Source organism: Bombina bombina, chromosome 1 (genome assembly GCF_027579735.1).
Source record: "Bombina bombina isolate aBomBom1 chromosome 1, aBomBom1.pri, whole genome shotgun sequence".
Lineage (NCBI taxonomy): Eukaryota > Metazoa > Chordata > Amphibia > Anura > Bombinatoridae > Bombina > Bombina bombina.
Window position 1 is genome coordinate 1,103,410,192 of NC_069499.1, and position 19,918 is coordinate 1,103,430,109.

Genomic DNA, 19,918 nt, shown 5'->3' on the forward strand with positions numbered 1-19,918 from the left:
GTTGCTGTGATTTTTAATATACCCATTAAACTTGGATTTTTTACTCTTTTGGTACCCCTGTGCAGTGCCTGCTCCTTTGTGTTTCCTGTATTTAACAGAGCAGCCTGCTGATCTCTTGACCTTTCACATAACTTAGAAGCTTGGCGTACTGCCATCTCCAACTCCAGCACCCCCCATTTGAGGGTTAACCTGGAAAACATCTCAGGGAGAAGCGCCCACTCCCCGGGATGAAAATCTGACTGCTCAAAAAGTCCGCTCCCGGTATTCACCCCGGATATGCGAATAGTGAATAAATAACGAATTTGAGTGTTCGCTCACCGAACAATCCACGCCAAATATGGCAAAGGAACTCCAGATTCCTTCCAGGTGGTTAATGTAAACCACTGAGATGAAATTGTTCAACAAGAACCTGAAAAAACGGCTAAGACAACTGAAGCCAAGCCATCAGAGCATTGTAGATCGCTCTCAACTCCAAGATGGTTATAGGGAGGGCAAAATTCTCCAAAGTCCATAGTCACTAACCCAACAGGCTAGCGACCGTGGTCACTACTACTCAGGAAGTTCTCTGGGAGCATGTGCCCCGAGACAGATGCTCCTGAGAAAACCAAAAGATTTTGGAGAATGCGAAACAGAACCATCTGAACATGCATAACAGCAGACTCTTAGGTGGAATCGAGCAAAGGGATGATGTCAAATGAAGCAACCATCAGACCGATTACCTCTATACACTGAGCCACTGAATGGCTAAACAGTAGAGTGCCGAAAGAGGCAAGAGAAAAGAATCATCTATTTTCTGACCTCTGTCAAAAATATTTTCAGAGATAGGGAAAATAATATGTTCCCTAAGAAACTACCCCGGTAGCTGGAACAAGGTAACTCATTTTCAGATTCACTTCCACCCGTGGGAATGAAGACAGACAACAATATCTCTGTATGAGAGTTTGCTTGTTTAAAAGATGGCGCCTGAACCATTATGACGTCCAGGAAGAGCACCACAGCAATTCCCTGAAACCCGATCACTGCCAATATAGCCCCCTCGAAGAGCCATGGCAAGGCCAAAAGGAAAAGAGCCACAAACTGAAAGTGTTTGACAGAAAGGCAAAACTCAGGAACTTAAAAATACGTGTCCTCCAGGTCAATGGTCCCCATGAACTGACCCTCCTAGGCCAAAAGAAGAATGGAACCGCTGGTTTCCATTTGAAGAACAGTACCCTGAGACACTTTAGGTCTACCATAGGACGAAAAATTCCCTCTTTCAGGAGCCACAAACAGGAATTAATAAAATCCTAGACCCTGTTCCCTTACAGGAACTGGAACTATCACTCACAGGGAAGAGAAGTCCCAAACGCACTACAAATATGTCTCACTGTTAACTGACCTGCAGATAAAATTGAGGGGTGAACCTGCATCAGGGAGAGAAGGAATGACTACTATGTAGTAACCCTGAGATACTATGTCCACAGCCTATATGGGACATCTCGTATCCATGTTTGAAGACAGAGATTCAACCCCCCACTTGGACCGATCCCGGATTAAGGGCAAAACTCCTTTAGGTCTATTCATCTTGTCTTGTGGTAGAAAAGACCCTTTTCCATCTGTAATATCAGAACTATTCCTGTCATATCAGGACCAAACAAGGTCTTACCCTTGTACGGAAGCACCAGAAACTTGGACTCGGAGGAAAAATCCACTGTCCACAACGCCCCGCGAGCTAGCACAGCAAAGCCAGATATCTTGGCTCCCGGCTGAAAAACTTGCATGGTAGCATCAGAAATAAAATAATTGGCTAGCTTAAGAGCCTTAATTCTGTACTGGATCTCGTCCAAAAGGAGTCTCTACCAAATTGGAATCACACAAGGCATCGCACCAATAAGATCCCGCACTTGATACAGTGGCAATACAAACTTCCATGTAAACCACCAGTTTAGGCCATTGATCCTGAAAAGAACAGCTATCCTCTCTAGGAATCGCAGAGTAGAAATGCCCTACTACTTTAGGCCCCGTGCGACCTGATATTTAATGGAGACAGCGACAGGAAACATCTTTTTAAAGACGGGAGACGGGGGAAAAGGAAACCCCGACTTCTCCCATTCCTGTGAAAATCTCCTAGCACAGTCTGGAACAGGAAAAACTTCCACAGAGTAATCCTAGTACTTATAAACTTTACTAGATTCTTTAGAGTTTACAACGACAGGCGTATCGGAGTTGCACCAACATAGCCAAAACCCTCTTTAACAATACACGAAGGAGTTCAAGTTTAATCTGAAGGCTACAACTTCAGCATCAGATGAAGGAATTGTACTGTCGGAATCTGAGATTTCACCATCAGAGACTACCGACATTTCCTCCTCAGCAGACTAATGCGGAAGGATAATCAGAGTAGCATCAGATAGAACAGAAACCTTACTATCTGAATCTGTTATGTTCCTTTTGCATCTTCCCCTAAACACAGGAAAAGCAGATAATGCCGCAGATACCGCTAAAGATACCTGGGCAACAATTTCTGCAGGCAAATAAACTCCTCCAGGAGATTGACAGGAACCATAGGGCACTGCATGTGACGCCATTGTGGCTTGGGACGTATCAGGAGAAGACTGAGGCATTGCCTAAACAGCATCATCCAGAGAGACATTGGGGGCAGCAACAACAATCTATCTCTACCTGAGAAAGATCTAGCTAAGCAAGCAGCACAAAATTGTATAAGTAAACAATTTGAGCCTAAATACATAACAAACAAAACAAAGAAACCTCAATGTTCATTTCACTTTTATTTTATATTTAAAAGATGTAAATTGATGATATGTACTTATACTTTAAAAAGGATACTGAAAATCCTACACCTCAGAGGCTGAGTAGATACACCTATGTACTGTCTCTTTAAATTATAAAGGTGAAAGTTCCCCAATGAAACACTGAACCTTTAGCGTCTTCCAATGGGTTAAATACTAAGGCATCATTGTAAAAGTATTTATATACAACATAGGAGAGAAATAGTACAGGACTGAGGTACAAACAGTCAAGGAAAACATAACAGAACTGCCGATATCGTGTGTTGAACAGGCAAACAATTTGATTTTACATTAGAGGCCATTCCGCTGCTGACAAGACAGAGCTAATAAGTCAGAGAAACGGGTCACATGACCCGTCAACGACTAACTGCGCCACAATACAAGCACACTCTTCTAAATAAAAATTCCAGCGTCCTACCCGCCACACTACGTGTAATGGCGAAAATTCAAAGCCACACAGAATTTCCGAAAGTCTGGTTCCACATTATTATGTACAATCCTCCAAATAAACGTTGTGCAGCCCATAAGACAACGTCTACTCATGAAAACTGATAAATTTCTTTCTCTTGTGATGTATCGAGTCCACGGATTCATCCATACTTATGGGATATTCTCCTTCCAGACAGGAAGTGGCAGAGAGAGCACCCACAGCAGAGCTGTGTATATAGCTCCTCCCTTAGCTCCACATCCCAGTCATTTGACCGAAGGCTAGGAAGAAAAAGGAGAAACTATAGGGTGCAGTGGTGACTGAAGTTTTTTAAATAAAAATATACTACCTGTCTTAAATAAATAGACAGGGCGGGCCGTGGACTCGATACATCACAAGAGAAAGAAATTTATTAGGTAAGCATAAATTCTATTTTCTCTTGTAAGATGTATCGAGTCCACAAATTCATCCATACTTATGGGATACCAATACCAAAGCTTTAGGACACGGATGAAGGGAGGGACAAGACAGGTACCTTAAACGGAAGGCACCACTGCTTGTAGAACCTTTCTCCCAAAAATAGCCTCCGAAGAAACAAAAGTATTGAATTTGTAAAATTTGGAAAAAAGTATGAAGCGAAGACCAAGTCGCCGCCTTACAAATCTGTTCAACAGAAGCCTCATTTTTAAAAGCCCATGTGGAAGCCACTGCTCTAGTAGAATGAGCAGTAATTCTTTCAGGAGGCTGATGGCCAGCAGTCTCATAAGCCATACGGATGATGCTTTTATATTTTTATATGTGTAGGCCAGAAGCAGAATGAAGAAGCTGGCTAGGAGAGTATATGGTGAAAGCAAGAGTGATCTATGAAGCTGAATTGTTGTTAAAAAGCTTTCATCAGGACATAAGTAAACAAGTTTGTGTCAGCATAATTTAACTTTAAACAAGTTTTGTATAGATGTGTTATTTTAATAATTTTTCCTTACCAAATATCCTTCTGCTTCTCCTTCCAGCTCTTCCCCAGACTCATCTAAAATGGCAGGAAGGACTCCGAAAAATGGGAATGTCTTAAAAAATTAAAAGAGCACAAGATAATGGTAATACATGTAGCAAACTACCAAACAAAGATGCAGACAATTACAATCCTAATTATAGGTTACTGATCCAGCATAAACATTTTTCAACTAATTAAACACATCACTTTCATTCTGTTCCAAAATCATTTTCCATATAGTGAAAGAAGAAATATAAATGTTTGCACTTACAGCTGATCCAGGTTTGGTGGCTGTGGCTCCAGGGAGTGGAGTTAAGACATGGCCCCCCTGTAGACAAAATATATAGGAAACCAAATTTACTCTCGATTGTAATTGCAATTGATGTCTATAGGATATTACACAGAGCATATCTTTCTGCTTTCTCCTCACTTGCACTCACCGTCTCAGTTTGCCAAAATGTGTCCACAATTGGACACCTCTTCTCTCCTACAATATTGTAATACCAGAGCCAGGCTTCAGGATTAATGGGCTCTCCAACGGTTCCTAAAACTTTCAGAGACTTTCTGTTGTACCTGTTGGAAAATGAGATACAAAGTGCATTGCAAAGTTACTTCAAAATCAGTTTTTACAAGGAACAAACTGCAGGTTACAGGCCATATGCAGCATCCCTTTAAAGGGACAGTAAAGTTAAAAAATGTCATTCATTATTTACATAGAGCATGCAATTGTAAACATCTTTCTAACTTGCTTCTATTATCTAATTTACTTTGTTCTTTTGGTATCATTTGTTGAAATGCATATCTAGGTAGGCTCAGGAGCAGCAATGCACTACTGGGAGCTAGCTGCTGATTGGTAGCTGCACATATGGCTGACTCAATGTATTCAGCTAATTCCCAATACTTAATTGTTGCTCCTTCAACACAGGAAATAAGTTAAACAACGAACGGGAATGTTATATACTAAATTTGCATATCTAACCTAGAGTTCTCTGGTTCAGTTTTATATCCGTCAAAAAATAGTTGACTATTGATTCTGCCCTGGAAAAAAGTATCACTTAGCAGCATATTAAACCTGTATTCTGCTGATGAGAACTAACAAATTAAAACAGGCGGGAGTCAGGGTTGTCCTGCTGGCCTTTTGGCTGGGGAGTTCTTTGCAGCCCAAGAGGAAATTTTGGCAGCTGTTCCTCTGAGTAACAGAACCCTTATAGGATGGTAGCAGCTCCTCCAGGGTGAACCACAAAGTTTATTGAATAGTTAATAAACACATCTAATCAAATATCCCTGCTTGCTTTTCCCACAGAAGTAATCCAATTATATTGTTGCTGTTGCACCAGAGAACTATGGGTAATCAAGGCTGGATTGGCTTACCAGGATACCAGGAGATTTCCCGGTGGGGTGCTGGGGCTGGACAGCTACAATTTACTTAAGTAATATAAAACTAGTAATATAAAACTTGTGATAAATCAATTGTTTACAGCATTTTTAAATTGACATTTTAACCGCAATGTGGAAAGCCGCATAAAGAAGGAGTAAGGAATTGAAGTGTCACCATTAACTTTTTGATTGAATATTTTTAGGGTTAATCCCACAGTAGTAAAGTTCATTATCACGGAATATTTAAGATAAGCGCATCGAATTAAGGTGGATTAGATTTTATTTTTGGACTATTTATTTTTAAAGTTAAACACATAGTTAAAATTGAGTGAGTTTTGTTACACATTTTTTCAAGACATCACTAGCACCAGTATTTTATTTTATTAATTTTTTTTAAATTTATTTTCACAGTGGAATATTTTGCACACGTTTAATTTTATTTACATTCTTGATTGCACTAGTTACACAGTAATCACATTTTGTCACGGTGATTGAAATAGCGGCAATCCGCTGAACAATAGCGGTAACCCGCTCAGAAAATAGATTTGTTTGCCAATATATAAAAATATTGTGTAACAAGTTCTACCAGATAAGCTTATGTTCTGGTGAATTACAGCTATAAAACAGTTAGTGTTGGAAACAGGCACGGAATATATTTACAGAGGTAATACAAGGGGAAGTTAGAATCCCATCACACCTAACTAATAGGTGGGCTTGTAAAACTTTAACTTGGAAAGATTTGGTTTATTTTTGACCATTTAGAGATTGTCAACATTGTCAGAATTTTAGATTGTTAACATTGATCCATGAGGGAAATATATAAGGATTTTTATTGGTTTTTATCCATTTTTATCTATTGAACAAAAACTGGAGTTATCGATCTACGTCGTTTATAACCATATTTATTCATTGTATTCACTTGGAGTTAAAAATTCACGTGGAAAATAGTCATTTTAAATAGTTATTTTAAATAGAAGTTGATAAGAAGAGTTAACTGTTGGAAACTGTTATTCAACTTATGTTTTATATTTTTCCAGAAATGGAATAATACGATTTTTAACAATTATTGTAATAAATATTGCCTAAGGAATCTATTTGAGACCAAGACCCTGCCTCTATTGTTGGTGCTTTGATATTTTTCTATAAGTTTGATTATTTGTTTATTGACCACTAGGGGTCAATTTATCTTAGCCAAGGGTCAGTATCAACAGGCGCTAGGTGATCTTTCTGTTAATTCCATAAATTATGTTTTCTTTCCTATGGCATGTAGAGTCCACAACATCATTCCAATTACTAGTGGGAACAGATACCCAAGCTAGAGGAGACGTAATGAACAGGGAGGGAGAACAAGGCAGAAGGACCTAAACAGAAGGTACCACTGCTTGAAGAACCTTTCTCCCAAGAGATGCAAAAGTATCAAATTTATAGAATTTGGAAAAAAGTATGCAAAGAGGACCATGTTGCCGCCTTGCAAATCTGTTCCACAGAAGCTTCATTTTTGAAAGCCCAGGATGAGGAGACAGCCCTAGTGGAATGAGCCGTAATTCTCTCAGGTGGCTGCTGTCCAGCGGTCTCATAAGCTAAGCGAATAATACTTCTTAACCAGAGGGAAAGGGTAGTAGAAGTGGCCTTCTGACCTTTACACTTTCTATAGAAAAATCCCAAACAGGACAGAAGATTGCAGAAAATCTTTAATTGCTTGAAGGTAAAATTTTAAACCACGCACAACATCTAGGTTATGCAGAAGACGTTCCTTATGGAAATGAGGATTAGGATAAAAAGAAGAAACAACAATTTCCTGATTAATGTTTCGATCCAACACCACCTTAGGGAGAAAACCTAATTAAGTACGAAGGACCACCTTATCTGCATGAAAAATAAGGTACGGGGAATCACACTGCAGGGCCGAAAGTTCAGAAACTCTGCAAGCGGAAGAAATAGCACGACAAAACAAAACCTTTCAAGTTATCAATTTTATTTCAACAACATGCATCGGCTCAAACAGAGCCTGCTGCAAAACTTTAAGAACTAGATTAAGGCTCCAAGGAGGACCAACAGGTTAAATCACAGGCCTGATTCTGACCAGGGCCTGAACATCTGGCAAATCTGCCAGACGTTTGCGCAAAACAATAGACAGTGCAGAAATGTAACCCTTCAGAGTACTGACTGACAAACAGTTCTCCAGGCCATCCTGAAAAAAAGATAAAATGCGGGGAATCCGTATTCGGCTCTAGAAGAAACCCTTAGAGTTGCACAAATAAAGTTATTTACACTATACCTTATGGTAAATCTTGCAAGTAACAGGTTTGCGAGCCTGAAGCATAGTATCAATGACCGCGTCAGAAAAAACACGTCAAGACAGAACTAGGCGTTAGATCTCCAAGCAGTCAGTTTCAGAGAATCCAGGTTTGGATGGAGGAAGGGACCCTGAATTAGAAGGTCCTTCCCCAGAGGTAATCTCAAAGGAGGAAGAGATGACAGCCTTACTAGATCCGCAAACCAGATCCTGCGAGGCCATACAGAAGCTATAAGAATTACTGATGCTCTCTCCTGATTGATACGAGCAATGACTTGTGGAAGGAGAGCACACGGAGGAAACGGGTATGCCAGAGAGAAGATCCAAGGAACCGCTAGAGCATCTATCAGAGTGGCCTGAGGATCTCTTGACCTTGAATCGTACTTTGGAAGCTTGGCGTTTTGACGAGATCTCATCAGATCCAACTCTGGAACCCCCTACCTGAGGGTTATCTGAGAGAAGACTTCCAGATGGAGAGCCCACTCCCCGGGAAGAAAAGTCTGTCTGCTCAAAAAATCTACCTCCTAGTTGTCCACTCCTGGAATGTGGATGGCAGATAGGAGACAATTGTGAGCTTCCGCCCACCACCTTCATAGCAAGGAACTCCAAGTTCCTCCCTGGTGGTTGATGTAAGCCACTGAGGTGGTGATGTCCGAATGGAATCTGATAAACCGAACTAAAGATAATTGAGGCCAAGCTATCAAGGCATTGAAGAACGCTCTCAATTCAAAGATTTTTTATGGGAAACGAGGACCGAGTCCATAGGCCCTGAGCTTTTAAAGAGCCCCAAACTGCTCCCCAGCCTAACAGGCTGGCGTCTGTGGTCACCATCACCCAGGAGGTTCTCAGGAAGCATGTGACACGAGACAGACGGTCCTGAGAAATCCACCACAAGATAGAGTCTCTCGTTAGGGGATCCAGATCTATCCGCTGCAATAGATCTGAATGGTCTCCGTTCTATTGGCTGAACATGCAGAGATGCAGGGGCCTCAGATGGAACCGAGCAAAAGGAATGATGTTCATGGAAGCAACCATCAGACCAATTACCTCCATGCATTGAGCCACTGAAGGGCGAATAGAAGACTGGAGAGAAAGGCACGAAGCAAGAAGTTAAAGGGACCCTAAACACCATCTTTTTTTCTGTGATTAAACGTTTTTGTATTGTTTTAAACGTTGTTGCTTACTTTGTTTATTTACCTAGCCTCTGCTCAATTATTTTTCAGTCTCAATATTACCCCTAAACCACCGTCTACTGAATGCGGTGCTAGCCGCCATGTTGTAACGTGCGTTGTCTATATAGACTGGATGCGCACTCCCTTGCAAATCCTTTTTGTTTTCAAAAACCGGAAGTCTGCTTATTGCTGTGAGCGTGCACACACATAGACATTGCGCTCACAGCATAACTAAAAAAACATAATTTATGTAAGAACTTACCTGATAAATTAATTTCTTTCATATTAGCAAGAGTCCATGAGCTAGTGACGTATAGGATATACATTCCTACCAGGAGGGGCAAAGTTTCCCAAACCTCAAAATGCCTATAAATACACCCCTCACCACACCCACAAATCAGTTTAACGCATAGCCAAGAAGTGGGGTGATAAGAAAAAAGTGCGAAAGCATAAAAAATAAGGAATTGGAATAATTGTGCTTTATACAAAAAAATCATAACCACCACAAAAAGGGTGGGCCTCATGGACTCTTGCTAATATGAAAGAAATTAATTTATCAGGTAAGTTCTTACATAAATTATGTTTTCTTTCACGTAATTAGCAAGAGTCCATGAGCTAGTGACGTATGGGATAATGACTACCCAAGATGTGGATCTTCCACGCAAGAGTCACTAGAGAGGGAGGGATAAAATAAAGACAGCCAATTCCGCTGAAAAAAATCCACACCCAAAATAAAGTTTAAATCTTATAATGAAAAAAACTGAAATTATAATCAGAAGAATCAAACTGAAACAGCTGCCCGAAGTACTTTTCTACCAAAAACTGCTTCAGAAGAAGAAAACACATCAAAATGGTAGAATCTAGTAAAAGTATGCAAAGAAGACCAAGTTGCTGCTTTGCAAATCTGATCAACCGAAGCTTCATTCCTAAACGCCCAGGAAGTAGAAACTGACCTAGTAGAATGAGCTGTAATCCTTTGAGGCGGAGTTTTACCCGACTCGACATAAGCATGATGAATTAAAGATTTCAACCAAGATGCCAAAGAAATGGCAGAGGCCTTCTGACCTTTCCTAGAACCGGAAAAGATAACAAATAGACTAGAAGTCTTTCGAAAATTCTTAGTAGCTTCAACATAATATTTCAAAGCTCTAACTACATCCAAAGAATGCAATGATTTCTCCTTAGAATTCTTAGGATTAAGACATAATGAAGGAACCACAATTTCTCTACTAATGTTGTTAGAATTCACAACCTTAGGTAAAAATTTAAAAGAAGTTCGCAACACCGCCTTATCCTGATGAAAAATCAGAAAAGGAGACTCACAAGAAAGAGCAGATAATTCAGAAACTCTTCTGGCAGAAGAGATGGCCAAACGAAACAAAACTTTCCAAGAAAGTAATTTAATGTCCAATGAATGCATAGGTTCAAACGGAGGAGCTTGAAGAGCCCCCAGAACCAAATTCAAACTCCAAGGAGGAGAAATTGACTTAATGACAGGTTTTATACGAACCAAAGCTTGTACAAAACAATGAATATCAGGAAGATTAGCAATCTTTCTGTGAAAAAGAACAGAAAGAGCACAGATTTGTCCTTTCAAGGAACTTGCAGACAAACCTTTATCCAAACCATCCTTTAAATTTAAGGATTTGAGATCCTGATGGAAAAAAGGACCTTGCGACAGAAGGTCTGGTCTTAACGGAAGAGTCCACGGTTGGCAAGAGGCCATCCGGACAAGATCCGCATACCAAAACCTGTGAGGCCATGCTGGAGCCACCAGCAGAACAAACGAGCATTCCTTCAGAATCTTGGAGATTACTCTTGGAAGAAGAACTAGAGGCGGAAAGATATAGGCAGGATGATACTTCCAAGGAAGTGACAATGAATCCACTGCTTCCGCTTGAGGATCCCTGGATCTGGACAGATACCTGGGAAGTTTCTTGTTTAGATGGGAAGCCATCAGATCTATTTCTGGAAGTCCCCACATTTGAACAATCTGAAGAAATACCTCTGGGTGAAGAGACCATTCGCCCGGATGTAACGTTTGGCGACTGAGATAATCCGCTTCCCAATTGTCTATACCTGGGATATGAACCGCAGAAACTAGACAGGAGCTGGATTCCGCCCATACCAGTATTTGAGATACTTCTTTCATAGCCAGAGGACTGTGAGTCCCTCCTTGATGATTGATGTATGCCACAGTTGTGACATTGTCTGTCTGAAAACAAATGAACGATTCTCTCTTTAGAAGAGGCCATGACTGAAGAGCTCTGAAAATTGCACGGAGTTCCAAAATATTGATTGGTAATCTCACCTCCTGAGATTCCCAAACCCCTTGTGCTGTCAGAGACCCCCAGACAGCTCCCCAACCTGTCAGACTTGCATCTGTTGAAATTACAGTCCAGGTCGGAAAAACAAAAGAAGCCCCCTGAACTAAACGATGGTGATCTGTCCACCACGTCAGAGAGTGTCGTACAATCGGTTTTAAAGATATTAGTTGAGATATTTAGAACTTTATATAAAAGTGCCCAACCATAGCTTAGAGTGTCACAGAAAATAAGACTTACTTACCCAGTAGAAAGCCAAACCAGTACTGAAACGAGAATCAGTAGAGGTAATGGTATATATAAGAGTATATCGTCGATCTGAAAAGGGAGGTAAGAGACGAATCTCTACGACCGATAACGGAGAACCTATGAAATAGACCCCGTAGAAGGAGATCATTGAATTCAAATAGGCAATACTCTCCTCACATCCCTCTGACATTCACTGCACGCTGAGAGGAAAACCGGGCTCCAACCTGCTGCGGAGCGCATATCAACGTAGAATCTAGCACAAACTTACTTCACCACCTCCATAGGAGGCAAAGTTTGTAAAAACTGATTTGTGGGTGTGGTGAGGGGTGTATTTATAGGCATTTTGAGGTTTGGGAAACTTTGCCCCTCCTGGTAGGAATGTATATCCCATACGTCACTAGCTCATGGACTCTTGCTAATTACATGAAAGAAACTACTGTTGCCATAAAGTTTGCAGCTATTACCTTCACTGCTAAAGCATATCTTTTGAACCGGCCTCAGGGATCCCCCAACACGCTGTTACAGCTCAGCGACTGCTGTCTCATAAATATATTCTGTTATCTTCAACACTAAGCTGTGTCACCCTTCTACCCCTCCCCTTTCTCTCCAAACTCCCGGAGTCCAGCTCAAGCCATACATTTTTTTTTTCCTATGTCTTTCAGAGTTTGTTTAGATCGGACCCTATTTTCAAAGGGTCTGATCTAAAAAAAATCTGAAAAACATAGGTAAGAAAAAATGTTATGGCTTGAGCTGGACTCCGGAAGTTTGGAGAGAAAGGGGAGGGGTAGAAGGGTGACACAGCTTAGTGTTGAAGATAACAGAATATATTTATGAGACAGCAGTCGCTGAGCTGAGCTGTAACAGCGTGTTGGGGGATCCCTGAGGCCGGTTCAAAAGATATGCTTTAGCAGTGAAGGTAATAGCTGCAAACTTTATGGCAGCAGTAGTTTTTTAGTTATGCTGTGAGCGCAATGTCTATATGTGTGCACGCTCACAGCAATAAGCAGACTTCCGGTTTTGGCAACATCACTTTCACCCATATCTGCACAGAGCGGTCAGAAAGTCACATAAATGTAAAAAAAAATTAAAAAAAGAGCAGAATTTATGCTTACCTGATAAATTACTTTCTCCAACGGTGTGTCCGGTCCACGGCGTCATCCTTACTTGTGGGATATTCTCCTCCCCAACAGGAAATGGCAAAGAGCCCAGCAAAGCTGGTCACATGATCCCTCCTAGGCTCCGCCTTCCCCAGTCATTCGACCGACGTAAAGGAGGAATATGCATAGGAGAAATCATATGATACCGTGGTGACTGTAGTTAGAGAAAATAATTCATCAGACCTGATTAAAAAACCAGGGCGGGCCGTGGACCGGACAAACCGTTGGAGAAAGTAATTTATCAGGTAAGCATAAATTCTGTTTTCTCCAACATAGGTGTGTCCGGTCCACGGCGTCATCCTTACTTGTGGGAACCAATACCAAAGCTTTAGGACACGGATGATGGGAGGGAGCAAATCAGGTCACCTAGATGGAATGCACCACGGCTTGCAAAACCTTTCTCCCAAAAATAGCCTCAGAAGAAGCAAAAGTATCAAATTTGTAAAATTTGGTAAAAGTGTGCAGTGAAGACCAAGTCGCTGCCTTACATATCTGCTCAACAGAAGCCTCGTTCTTGAAGGCCCATGTGGAAGCCACGGCCCTAGTGGAGTGAGCTGTGATTCTTTCAGGAGGCTGCCGTCCGGCAGTCTCATAAGCCAATCGGATGATGCTTTTAAGCCAAAAAGAGAGAGAGGTAGAAGTTGCTTTTTGACCTCTCCTTTTACCAGAATAAACAACAAACAAGGAAGAAGTTTGTCTGAAATCCTTAGTAGCCTCTAAATAGAATTTTAGAGCACGAACTACATCCAAATTGTGTAACAAACGTTCCTTCTTTGAAACTGGATTCGGACACAAAGAAGGCACGACTATCTCCTGGTTAATATTTTTGTTAGAAACAACTTTCGGAAGAAAACCAGGTTTAGTACGCAAAACCACCTTATCTGCATGGAACACCAGATAAGGAGGAGAACACTGCAGAGCAGATAACTCTGAAACTCTTCTAGCAGAAGAAATTGCAACCAAAAACAAAACTTTCCAAGATAATAACTTGATATCAACGGAATGTAGGGGTTCAAACGGAACCCCCTGAAGAACTGAAAGAACTAAATTGAGACTCCAAGGAGGAGTCAAAGGTTTGTAAACAGGCTTGATTCTAACCAGAGCCTGAACAAAAGCTTGAACATCTGGCACAGCCGCCAGCCTTTTGTGAAGTAAAACAGATAAAGCAGAAATCTGTCCCTTCAAAGAACTTGCAGATAATCCTTTCTCCAAACCTTCTTGAAGAAAGGATAGAATCTTAGGAATTTTTATCTTGTTCCATGGGAATCCTTTAGATTCACACCAACAGATATATTTTTTCCATATTTTATGGTAGATTTTTCTAGTTACAGGCTTTCTAGCCTGAACAAGAGTATCAATGACAGAATCTGAGAACCCTCGCTTTGATAAAATCAAGCGTTCAATCTCCAAGCAGTCAGTTGGAGTGAGGCCAGATTCGGATGTTCGAACGGACCTTGAACAAGAAGGTCCTGTCTCAAAGGTAGCTTCCATGGTGGAGCCGATGACATATTCACCAGATCTGCATACCAAGTCCTGCGTGGCCACGCAGGAGCTATCAAGATCACCGATACCCTCTCCTGTTTGATCCTGGCTACCAGCCTGGGAATGAGAGGAAACATAAGCTAGGTTGAAAGTCCAAGGTGCTACTAGTGCATCCACTAGAGTCGCCTTGGGATCCCTGGATCTGGACCCGTAGCAAGGAACCTTGAAGTTCTGACGAGACGCCATCAGATCCATGTCTGGAATGCCCCACAATTGAATTATTTGGGCAAAGATTTCCGGATGGAGTTCCCACTCCCCCGGATGAAATGTCTGACGACTCAGAAAATCTGCTTCCCAATTTTCCACTCCTGGGATGTGGATTGCAGACAAGTGGCAGGAGTGAGTCTCCGCCCATTGAATTATTTTGGTCACTTCTTCCATCGCCAGGGAACTCCTTGTTCCCCCCTGATGGTTGATATACGCAACAGTCGTCATGTTGTCTGATTGAAACCGTATGAATTTGGCCTTTGCTAGCTGAGGCCAAGCCTTGAGAGCATTGAATATCGCTCTCAGTTCCAGAATATTTATCGGGAGAAGAGATTCTTCCCGAGACCAAAGACCCTGAGCTTTCAGGGGTTCCCAGACCGCGCCCCAGCCCACCAGACTGGCGTCGGTCGTGACAATGACCCACTCTGGTCTGCGGAAGCTCATCCCTTGTGACAGGTTGTCCAGGGACAGCCACCAACGGAGTGAATCTCTGGTCCTCTGATCTACTTGTATCGTCGGAGACAAGTCTGTATAATCCCCATTCCACTGACTGAGCATGCACAGTTGTAATGGTCTTAGATGAATTCGCGCAAAAGGAACTATGTCCATTGCCGCGACCATCAAACCTATTACTTCCATGCACTGCGCTATGGAAGGAAGAAGAACAGAATGAAGTACTTGACAAGAGCTTAGAAGTTTTGATTTTCTGGCCTCTGTCAGAAAAATCCTCATTTCTAAGGAGTCTATTATTGTTCCCAAGAAGGGAACTCTTGTTGACGGGGATAGAGAACTTTTTTCTACGTTCACTTTCCACCCGTGAGATCTGAGAAAGGCCAGGACAATGTCCGTATGAGCCTTTGCTTGTGGCAGAGACGACGCTTGAATCAGTATGTCGTCCAAGTAAGGTACTACTGCAATGCCCCTTGGTCTTAGCACCACTAGAAGGGACCCTAGTACCTTTGTGAAAATTCTTGGAGCAGTGGCTAATCCGAATGGAAGTGCCACAAACTGGTAATGCTTGTCCAGAAAGGCGAACCTTAGGAACCGATGATGTTCCTTGTGGATAGGAATATGTAGATACGCATCCTTTAAATCCACCGTGGTCATGAATTGACCTTCCTGGATGGTAGGAAGAATTGTCCGAATGGTTTCCATTTTGAACGATGGAACCCTGAGAAACTTGTTTAGGATTTTGAGATCTAAGATTGGTCTGAATGTTCCCTCTTTTTTGGGAACTATGAACAGATTGGAGTAGAATCCCATCCCTTGTTCTCCTAATGGAACAGGGTGAATCACTCCCATTTTAAACAGGTCTTCTACACAATGTAAGAATGCCTGTCTTTTTATGTGGTCTGAAGACAATTGAGACCTGTGGAACCTTCCCCTTGGGGGTAGCTCCTTGAATTCCAGAAGATAACCTTGGGAGACTATTTCTAGCGCCCAAGGATCCAGAACATCTCTTGCCCAAGCCTGAGCGAAGAGAGAAAGTCTGCCCCCCACCAGATCCGGTTCCGGATCGGGGGCCAACATCTCATGCTGTCTTGGTAGCAGTGGCAGGTTTCTTGGCCTGCTTACCTTTGTTCCAGCCTTGCATTGGCCTCCAGGCTGGCTTGGTTTGAGAAGTATTACCCTCTTGCTTAGAGGATGTAGAACTTGAGGCTGGTCCGTTTCTGCGAAAGGGACGAAAATTTGGTTTATTTTTAGCCTTAAAAGACCTATCCTGAGGAAGGGCGTGGCCCTTTCCCCCAGTGATATTTGAAATAATCTCTTTCAAGTCAGGGCCAAACAGCGTTTTCCCCTTGAAAGGTATGTTAAGCAATTTGTTCTTGGAGGACGCATCCGCTGACCAAGACTTTAGCCAAAGCGCTCTGCGCGCCACAATAGCAAACCCTGAATTTTTCGCCGCTAATCTAGCTAATTGCAAAGTGGCGTCTAAAGTAAAAGAGTTAGCCAATTTAAGAGCGTGAACTCTGTCCATAATCTCCTCATAAGAAGATTCCTTATCGAGCGACTTTTCTAGTTCTTCGAACCAGAAACACGCTGCTGTAGTGACAGGAACAATGCATGAAATTGGTTGTAGAAGGTAACCTTGCTGAACAAACATCTTTTTAAGCAAACCCTCTAATTTTTTATCCATAGGATCTTTGAAAGCACAACTATCTTCTATAGGGATAGTAGTGCGTTTGTTTAGAGTAGAAACCGCCCCCTCGACCTTGGGGACTGTCTGCCATAAGTCCTTTCTGGGGTCGACCATAGGAAACAATTTCTTAAATATAGGGGGAGGGACAAAAGGTATGCCGGGCCTTTCCCATTCTTTGTTTACAATGTCCGCCACCCGCTTGGGTATAGGAAAAACTTCGGGGGGCACAGGGACCTCTAGGAACTTGTCCATCTTACATAATTTCTCTGGAATGACCAAATTGTCACAATCATCCAGAGTAGACAACACCTCCTTAAGCAGAGATGTTCCAATTTAAATTTGAATGTAATAACATCAGGTTCAGCTTGTTGAGAAATTTTCCCTGAATCTGAAATTTCTCCCTCAGACAAAACCTCCCTGGCCCCTTCAGACTGGTGTAGGGGCATGTCAGAACCATTATCATCAGCGTCCTCCTGCTCTTCAGTATTTTCTAAAACAGAGCAGCCGCGCTTTCGCTGATAAGTGGGCATTTTGGCTAAAATGTTTTTGATAGAATTATCCATTACAGCCGTTAATTGTTGCATAGTAAGGAGTATTGGCGCACTAGATGTACTAGGGGCCTCCTGTGTGGGCAAGACTGGCGTAGATGAAGGAGGGGATGATGCAGTACCATGCTTACTCCCCTCACTTGAGGAATCATCTTGGGCATCATTTTCTCTAAATTGTTTGTCACATACATCACATCTATTTAAATGAGAAGGAACCTTGGCTTCCTCACATACAGAACATAGTCTATCTGATAGTTCAGACATGTTAAACAGGCATAAACTTGATAACAAAGCACTCTGTCTCTTTAAATTTTAAACTGAACACACTTTATTACTGAATATGCGAAAAAGTATGAAGGAATTGTTCAAAATTCACCAACATTTCACCACAGTGTCTTAAAGCCTTAAAAGTATTGCACACCAAATTTGAAAGCTTTAACTCTTAAAATAACGGAACCGGAGCCGTTTTTATATTTAACCCCTATACAGTCCCTGGTATCTGCTTTGCTGAGACCCAACCAAGCCCAGAGGGGAATACGATACCAAATGACGCCTTTAGTAAGCTTTTTCTGTGTATCTGAGCTCCTCACACATGCATCTGCATGCCTTGCTTCCCAAAAACAACTGCGCATTAGTGGCGCGAAAATGAGGCTCTGCCTATGATTAGAGAAGGCCCCCAGTGAAAAAGGTGTCCAATACAGTGCCTGCCGTTTTTTTTAACATAATTCCCAAGAATAAAATAACTCCTCAAAGCTATAAACTATTAAAAATGCTTATAAATTAATCGTTTTAGCCCAGAAAAATGTCTACCAGTCTTTAAAGCCCTTGTGAAGCCCTTTATTCTTATTAATAAAAATGGCTTACCGGATCCCATAGGGAAAATGACAGCTTCCAGCATTACCAAGTCTTGTTAGAAATGTGTCATACCTCAAGCAGCCAAAGTCTGCTCACTGTTTCCCCCAACTGAAGTTAATTCCTCTCAACAGTCCTGTGTGGAAACAGCCATCGATTTTAGTAACGGTTGCTAAAATCATTTTCCTCTTACAAACAGAAATCTTCATCTCTTTTCTGTTTCAGAGTAAATAGTACATACCAGCACTATTTTAAAATAACAAACTCTTGATAGAAGAATAAAAACTACATTTAAACACCAAAAAACTCTGAGCCATCTCCGTGGAGATGTTGCCTGTGCAACGGCAAAGAGAATGACTGGGGAAGGCGGAGCCTAGGAGGGATCATGTGACCAGCTTTGCTGGGCTCTTTGCCATTTCCTGTTGGGGAGGAGAATATCCCACAAGTAAGGATGACGCCGTGGACCGGACACACCTATGTTGGAGAAAAGGGATTTGCATTTTAAAAACTGAAAAAAACATTATGAATAAAAAAACACAAAACCCTAATGACAAGTGTTTAAGGTCCCTTTAAGATTTTCTGACATCCGTCAGGAAAATCGACATGGACAGGGAATCTATGATTGTCCCTAAGAAACACACCTTTGTAGCTGGAATAAGGGAGCTCTTTTCCAGATTCACTTTCCATCCGTGGGAACGTAGAAAAGACAACATCTCTGTATGAGATTTTGCTAGTTGAAAAAAAGAGGACACCTGAACCAAGATGTTGTCTAGGTAAGGAGATACCGCAACTCCGTGAGACCTGACCACTACCAGAAGAGCCCCCAGAACCTTTGTGAATATTCTGGGAGCTGTGGCAAGGCCAAATGTAAGTACCATAAATTGGAAGTGCTTGTCCAGAAAAGCCAACCTCATGAACTGATGATGATCCCTTTGAATGGGAACATGAAGATACACGTCCTTCAGGTCTATGGTCGTCATGAACTGACCCTCTTGTAACAAAGGAAGAATGGAACGAATGGTTTCAATTTTGAAGGACAGACCCTGAGGAATTTGTTGAGACACTTTAGGTCTAAAATGGGATGGAAAGTTCCCTCCTTTTTGGGAAGCACAAATAGATTTTAATAAAATCCTTGACCCTGTTCCCTTACTGGAACAATCACTCCCAGGGAGGAAAGGTCCTTTACGCAGTTTAAGAAAACCTCTCTTTTTACCTGGTCTGCAGATAATCTTGAGAGGATGAATCTGCCCCTGGGAGGACAAGTCCTGAAACCTTTTCTGTAACCCTGTGATGCTATGTCCATGACCCAAGGATCGGGGACATCGCGTATCCAAGCTTGTAGAAAAAAGAAAGCCTGCCCCCACTTGATCCAACCCCAAATTGGGGGGGGGGAGCCTCCATGCTAATTTAGCATCAGATGAAGGCTTTTTTGATTGCTTTCCCATATTCCAAGGCTACCTGGACCTCCAGGAGGTCTTGGACTGCTCCGGTTTGGAAGAGGAAGAGGGAGAATTCTGTCCTTTGAAGTTACGAAAGTAATGAAAATTAGAATTGTGACGACCCTTAGGTCTATTCTTCCTGTCCTGAGGTAGGAAAAACCCCTTTCCACCTGTAATCTCAGAAATGATCTTCGCCAGATCAGGGTAAAGATAGAAGCTTGGACTTGGAAGTTACATCAGCCGACCAAGATTTTTGCCACAGAGCTCTTAGAGCTAGAACAGCAAAGCTAGACATCTTGGTTCCCAGTCTAATGACTTGCATTTTGGCATCAGAAATAAAAGAATTGGCCAGTTTAAGAGCCTTGATCCTATCTTGGATCTCTTCTATAGAGGTCTCTTCTAAAATCC

The 19,918-nt window shown here is 41.9% G+C and overlaps 1 protein-coding gene across 2 annotated transcripts in view; it reads right to left on the reverse strand.

Moving 5' to 3' along the window:
- Positions 1 to 19,918, reverse strand: part of ACSS2 (acyl-CoA synthetase short chain family member 2) — a 330,905-nt gene that overhangs the window by 96,971 nt on the left and 214,016 nt on the right. For both annotated transcript variants that reach the window (XM_053697133.1, XM_053697084.1), the window contains 3 exons: positions 4,648 to 4,780; positions 4,479 to 4,535; positions 4,200 to 4,280 (listed from right to left, as the gene is read on the reverse strand). In XM_053697133.1, coding sequence (XP_053553108.1) covers positions 4,200 to 4,280; positions 4,479 to 4,535; positions 4,648 to 4,780 — 271 coding nt within the window. The remainder of the gene's footprint in view (positions 1 to 4,199; positions 4,281 to 4,478; positions 4,536 to 4,647; positions 4,781 to 19,918) is intronic.